Raw genomic sequence first — 7,302 nt, forward strand, 5'->3', positions numbered from 1 at the left:
TGTTCTTACAAGCTTAGAAAGTTGATAGAAAAAACTGGTTTTGTGTTGGCATGAATATTTCTGGTGGGTATGAAGTCTGAAACTCAAATGTCTGTCATTTTCTGACTTCAGTTTTTAATAACTTGTCAATGATTTGCCAGACAGCCACAATTTTTTGAAATATGGACCAAAAATATGTGGCAAAAATCTGGACGTTCTGCGAAAAGCTGTACATTTGAGAGGTATGCTAATGCTTCTGATCTCAGAAGCATGGCAACCGTCGATTCTAAAGCACAATCTCAGTTACTTTCACAAAGATTGGAAAGCATGGTTCTTTAAAACTTGTTCCGAGCTGGCTACTGAAGCCTAAATGTCGATAAACATTTTGATGACTTTATTGCCAACTTTCTTCACTCATTCTCGGCATATATAGGTCTGAGCTACGCAACTCCACATCTACACCAATCCAAGTTGAAAAGTGGTCTTTGAGGTTGGAAGCAGGCGGCAGTTTGGCGGCGACAGAGGCAGCTATACTAACAGGGGCGCTAAAACGTGTATTTACGACTGTTGTTACACCGATGACCTAGTGAGCGACAACAATGAAAAATCTTTAAAAGCGCCCCGTGCGTCTCATTATGTTAACATGCTGTTGTTGGGATTATTTCCGTTATTTTGCAAGAGCACCGAGTTTCAGAAAGCAGGCAGTGTAACCCCAGCCCGACTCATAATCCCCGACCCTAGAGCTGCAGTTCGAGTCTAGCCGCACCAGCAGGGTTGCAGCCTCAGCTTGGGACAACTGGCGAAGAAGGAGCGACAGAAAGTGGGAGCTGCAGGGAACCGTGGACGCTAAAAGGGAACAAATTAGGCAAAGTTTTGTACTAATTGCTCTGCACTGGAAATAGAAACGCTGGCTATTTTTCGCAGAAGGAGAAAACCCCATTATGTGGATTGCTTATCTGTTAATTAGCTCCGTTGGTGAGTAGAGCAGTGGAGTACTATGCTGATACTTTAACTAGAGTGCATGAAATACCTCTTTCCCATCTACAGTAAATAAAAAAATATATACTTTGGGGGGAGGGGGTGTTGGGGCTCTCACACCGTACACATGGCTGTCGCGATATGTCAGGGCGATCATATGTTTAACCCTGCAGATGATCTTTTTCTCTTAAACTGCACAATTCTGGAACGACTTCTGAATGGTTTCCCCAGTGCTCCACTTTTTGTTTGGGAGCTCATGTGGAGTGAGGACTAGAATAACAAAAGATGCATTAGTTTTGCAGGACGTTTTATTTAAATTGATAACTTTTGGAGTGGTGATGTGGTCCTGGAACTTGTTTGGCTTCTGTGTGCAACATTTTCTTATTCGATAAGATTTATTTATGTTGCCGTAATGTGATTGTTTTCTGAGGGTCTGTCTGGGGTCACGGGTGTTGTTTTCTTTTCTACGTTCCTGCAGTGGCAATAGGTTACCATCATTATTTAGGAGTGCAAAATATATTTCTGTTTGTGTGGCCTGGGAGGGGGTGGGACTGCGGATCTAGTAGTAAGGGGCCAGAGCTGAGAATGACAGAAAGTTACTTGTTGAGAGATTTGGACCTGGTGACAACTTTGTTTCATTTGGAGGTGGATAACGCAAGCAAATATTTATCTTTTCAAAAGTTGAATCACGTGTCCAGTTGAGCAGCACTGCCTTTTAAAAGTACTGCACTTAAGGCGTAGTTTATGTTTTACATAGTATGTTGTTAACTTGCTTTTCTAAAATTCGGCAATAAAGTAACTAATGCTTCTTGATTCAGAAAATCGCTGACTGTAATGTGCTGTTAATGTATTACGATTTGGGAAGGGTTACTAGGTTAGGGAGGTTGTTAGCAAAGGCAGTAACAAAAGTAGATGACCATGGGAGTTGTATCTAATCTTAATTTTGGTATCTGTGGCTCTTGATTTGTGAGGAATGAGTATGTCTAGTCAGATAATCCGTATTACTGTACTCTCCAAGTGTTTTGTAAAAGTGCTGGTGTGTGTGTGTGAGATACCAGTTCCTGTATATAAAATAACACAGATCTTTGCTGTCTGGGTATGTTCTGCTTTCACTAAAAAGTTTGGAATGGTTACAGGCTAACAACATTTAGGGATGTTTAAAAAGCAGTGACGTGATGCCTTTTGATCAGAGAACTGATGTTAATGGCAGAAAACACAGGTAGACATCATTTTTAGAGCTGTTTTCTTTTGCGTCTGTTGAAAGTTGGCTATTTTTTTATAACTTGTCCCCCTCCCCCCAAACATATATGTTGGTTTCTTGAAATGTGTTTTATTTATTTCTTTCACATTTGTTAACCAGGTTAGACCAAGTGAGTTTGCAAACAAATCCATTTTCAGTGGAGACCCGAGGGGAAAAACCCCAGCAAACTTAAGTAAAGATAAAGTGACAATATACAAATATTAAATAATAATCACAGTACAAAATAAATGTAAAAAAGAAAATGTTAACTATTTGCATTGCATTGATAGTAAGCAACCCATTTTCAGTGGAGACCGAAGGGGAAAGAGCCCCAGCAAGCATAAGCAAAGATAAACATACAGGACAAAAACTATTAAAAATAACAATGCACATGCAAAAGAGAAAAACAAAAGAAAACAGTTATGAACATTAAGTGTTGCACTGATAGTGGTCTAAATTTACTACATATAAGAGTAAAAACAAAAGGATAATCGTTAAAAAGAAGGAAAATGTACAGGTATTGATAGGACGTGGGGGGGGGGGATAGTGTGGAGAGTGGGAGGGGCTATAGAAGTAGACCTGAGTGTTTAGGAGGTTAGTTTAAGCAGAAATTACAACAGAGAAAGAAAGTGCAACAGGTTATAAAGTAGCACAGACTAAGTCTATGTGTGGTCAAGGCAATGGCATAATTTCCAGTTTAGTAGGTGGGATTTATGCTCCTTTTTAAAACAGGGAAAGGAAAGGTTGGATCTAATATGGAGAGGGAGTTTGTTCCAATTTAGTGAGACAGTGTGTTTGTAAAGTAGTTTGCCAGTATTCCTTTTGGGTTTATAAACTGAGAGAAGATGCTGATTAGCACTCTGGAGAGGCCAGGGAGGAGAGTAGAGAGCAACTTGGGAGACGAGAGCAGGGCAGGCAGAGGGTTGTTGAGTATGGAAAAGGTAGTGTGGAGTTGCGATTGTAGGAGAAGGTGTGGAAATTCCAGCCATTGAAGTTTGTTTAGTGAGAGGCAGTGATGCGAAGAGAGTGGTTGGTTTAGAATAAATCTGGCAATTATGTTGTATGATTGTTAGTTTCTGCATTGAGATAGTTTGGATATTGGTAAGGATTGGGGAAGCGTATAGAAGACTAGGTAAGAGAAATGCCTGCGCAAGAGTGTGTTTACTTGCAGTACTGAGGATTTTTTTGTTCATATAAAGTAGTCCAAGTTTTTGGTGGGTTTTTTCATGGCCTGTTGTATGTGCAAGTCAAATTTTAGTCTGTTATGAATTAATACCCCAAGGAGTTTGGTGTGTGAGGCAGGGGATATAGTGCTGCCATCTAGGGAGGGAAGAGAAAAGTTGGATTTAAGGTGAGAGAGTGTCTGAGGTAGGAAGAGAAGGAGTTGAGTTTTCTTCGGATTAAGGATTAGTTGATTATTCCTGAGCCATTTTTTCAACAGAAATTAAGGAATTCTGTGTTAGTGTATGTAGTTCAGAGATGGCATTGGAAATAGATAAGAGAGTTGAGTCATCTGCGTATTGTATTGCAGATGAGAGATTGCAGGATGAATGTAAGCTGTTGGTAAAAATGTTGAAAAGGAGCAGTCCAAGTATGGAGTCTTGAGCTATCCCTGTTTGAACAGCAAGGAAGGGTGAGAGACTTAAAAATAATTTAATTGTAAATTAATTTAATTGTAATTTCATTTTAAATTGTATTTATAAAATTTCAGGACTTATTGGTAAATGGTAGCTATTACACATTTTCTCTTACATAAGCTGTGTGCTTTTGAACACCAAGATAAAAGTAGTGATATTTTATTGTTGCAAGATTGGCAATGTGTTTAGTAGCATGGCTGTAGCTGTGTTATTATTCAACCTGAGTTACTGAGCTTGATAGCAAGACTAATGTAGATAAGGCAATAAAAAACTAATTTTTTTTGGATGGCTGTATTTATGCAAAACAAGCCTTGTATTCAGTAGCTAGAGAATGGGTCATATTGCTGCAAGAACTGCAATTGAAATAGGGCTCACATAGCCAAATAAAAAGGATCCACTTTTATCTTTAAAGTTTCATACTAGGCAGACTTGAAGCCTTCTCATTTGAAGTTGTTTATCCTTGTTTTTGTAATAAAAAAATAACATGTTCTCTGTCTCTCTCTATATAGAAATATATATATATATATATATATATATATATGTATATATGTGTATATATATGTATATATGTGTGTGTGTGTGTGTGTGTATGTGTGTGTGTGTAATATATATATGTGTGTGTGTATGTATGTATATATATATATATATATATATATATATATATATATATATATATATATATGTATGTGTTTGTATATACAGTGTGTTTGTATATATATAAAATGTGTGTGTGTTTCTGTAAATACACACACACACAGACAAATAAGCAACAAAGCCAAACTGTAGAAGAATAAAACTAACAAAAGCTTATAGTTAAGAAGGCATAAGAAATCCAAAAAAACAAACACTTCAGTATGAACGTTATGGATATATTTTTTGAGTTAATACCAAGTCCTGGGTTTATTAGTTGTCAAGCATATTACCCCAAAATTTAAATGTATAAGCTTGTTTGGAAACCATGTTGACAAAATCTTTGCAAGAGCCAGTTTTCATTACCTTGCTGTGACATGATAGGATCTTGTCAGATTACCTTGCTCTGACATGATAGGATCTTGTCAGATTACCTTGCTCTGACATGATAGGATCTTGTCAGATTACCTTGCTCTGACGTGATAGGATCTTGTCAGATTACCTTGCTCTGACGTGATAGGATCTTGTCAGATTACCTTGCTCTGACGTGATAGGATCTTGTCAGATTACCTTGCTCTGGCGTGATAGGATCTTGTCAGATTACCTTGCTCTGACGTGATAGGATCTTGTCAGATTACCTTGCTCTGACGTGATAGGATCTTGTCAGATTACCTTGCTCTGACGTGATAGGATCTTGTCAGATTACCTTGCTCTGACGTGATAGGATCTTGTCAGATTACCTTGCTCTGATGTGATAGGATCTTGTCAGATTACCTTGCTCTGACGTGATAGGATCTTGTCAGATTACCTTGCCCTGACGTGATAGGATCTTGTCAGATTACCTTGCCCTGACATGTGATGTGATAGGATCGTGTCAGATTACCTTGCTGTGACATGATAGGATCTTGTCAGAACTTTCTTCCATACAAGTATGATAAGATGCAAGAAACTGTCATCTTTTATTGGTCGATGAAGTGATGGGTAGTAACTAGTAAGGGGCAGGTGAACTGCTAATTTTCATTGGTCGTAACATATCTCATATCCTTTGCACCTGTAAATTTAAGCTTGTCAGTACCTGGCACTCCCAGAATATATGTTCTGAGTTTCCAACCTGTCATGTGTTGCATGTCCACCATGCAGGAGACACAGCCAAAAACATTAATGTGGAAGAAGTATAACAAAAATGAAAATACAGTGCCAATGGAAGTATCTGAATTTGAAGGATTTAGTAGCATATTTGGGAATTTGGTTGAAGTAGGCCCAACATCCCTGTGGAAGCATTGTGTGTAGATCCTTCTCCCAGGTAACCCTGTATTCATTGCTCAAGTAGAATCTGGGAGTCGGGAGGATCTTTTATACTTTAGTACAGATAATCTCCCCTTGTAGTGATAAGTCCCTTTCTAATGTCTGTCCACTAGAGGACGCCATGTGACCAATCCCTCTTAGAGGTGCTGTCTAATTTGCCTTTTTTTTTTTTTCTTTTCTTTCCATCTTCCTATGACAAATCAATATTATCCTTCAGAAAGGGTCAAGTTAATTTAATTTGTAATCTCCACCAAGTAAGTGATCCCAGTGTAGTAATTTAACACAGTGCCCAACTTTCCTGCGAAGGTAGAGCTTGCTAAAATCTAGGGGATGCACATGTTTATTGGGCATAAAGTTTCCATCCAGTTATTTGGATTCTTATGGTAGTGCTTTATAAGAGTGAAGGCATGTGAACCTTTTCCCACATGGAAGCTTGGGTAGGGGAAAAAGTGTTTTGTATAAAGTTAGTGGTCTCCTAGCTGGTCCAAAAGGATTGATTCTATATAGCCAGAATTTTAGGAGAAAACAGATCAAAAACTAGATTCAAACTGGCGTTTCTGGAGTATAGATTAAAGTCTGGGAAAGGGAGGCCATCCAAAGCCACTGAAAGAGTAAACGGGTCCTTGGAAAGTATTGGCTTTTATCCCACATAAAAGAAAGAAGTGGAGGTTTTTTTATTATAGAAACATATGGCAAGGGAAGAGCTGCGACAAAATCCTGCAGCACATAAAGTACTAGGGGCAGGACAGACCACTTATTGCAATTACTTTCTTTTGGAAATCCATCTTCCGATTTCCCTAATATCGGAAATAATTTAGACTTTTTGTATTAATGCTGTGAAGGTTGCAAAATGACCCACAAATAACAAATTTAATCTGAGGCTGATTTAAAAAAAGAAATAAGGTGAGAAGAATAGAGGCATGCACATGACTGAGTTATATTATTTCCAGTTTAGAGGAGTTAATTTTATTTCTAGAAAACTTACCGAAAAGTTTCTGTTCATTAAAAATCTTTGGTAAATATGCGTCTGGATCGATTAAGAACCGTAAGAGATCATCTCTGTTTGATGATAAGGATGTATGACAGTTGTTGAGTTCATAGCCTGGTGATAACACGAGTATAAGTCTAGTAACTGAAAATTACAAGTGTATGGAAAGCAACAGGGGATAAGAGGGCATCCCTGCCTAGTGTCCTTTCAGTGACTGTTGAACCAATCTTTAACTGAGGATCCTGCATATAAACGTTTTTATGAAGGTAATCAGGTTAGGAGGGGGGACCCATTGTGTTTAGAGCTGTGAACAAAAAAAAGGGTCTCATACCCTGTTATAAGCTTTTTCTTTGTCCAGTCTGAGCAATAAAAGACTCCTGTGATGGCTAGCAACATGCTGTAAAATCAGAGAGATTTTAATTATCTTGTAAAATTCACAGCCAGAAGCAAATCCAGTATGGCCTTGATGTATAAGGTTAAATAGAAATGGAGCAATCCTGCTGGCTATTAATTCAATTAAGAATAGAGATTGGTGCATTAGAACA

General features: G+C 38.1%; 1 protein-coding gene across 1 annotated transcript in view; it reads left to right on the top strand.

Annotated features, from left to right (window-relative positions):
• Positions 1-367: 367 nt before the first annotated feature.
• LDLRAD3 (low density lipoprotein receptor class A domain containing 3) overlaps positions 368-7,302 on the top strand; it is a 2,301,083-nt gene continuing 2,294,148 nt past the window's right edge. Inside the window, exon 1 of the mRNA XM_044082662.1 lies at positions 368-954. Coding sequence (XP_043938597.1) covers positions 921-954 — 34 coding nt within the window. The 5' untranslated portion in view covers positions 368-920. The remainder of the gene's footprint in view (positions 955-7,302) is intronic.

The sequence above is a fragment of the Protopterus annectens genome, chromosome 9.part0, assembly GCF_019279795.1.
Source record: "Protopterus annectens isolate FY-2018-M chromosome 9.part0, PAN1.0, whole genome shotgun sequence".
Taxonomy (NCBI): domain Eukaryota; kingdom Metazoa; phylum Chordata; order Ceratodontiformes; family Protopteridae; genus Protopterus; species Protopterus annectens.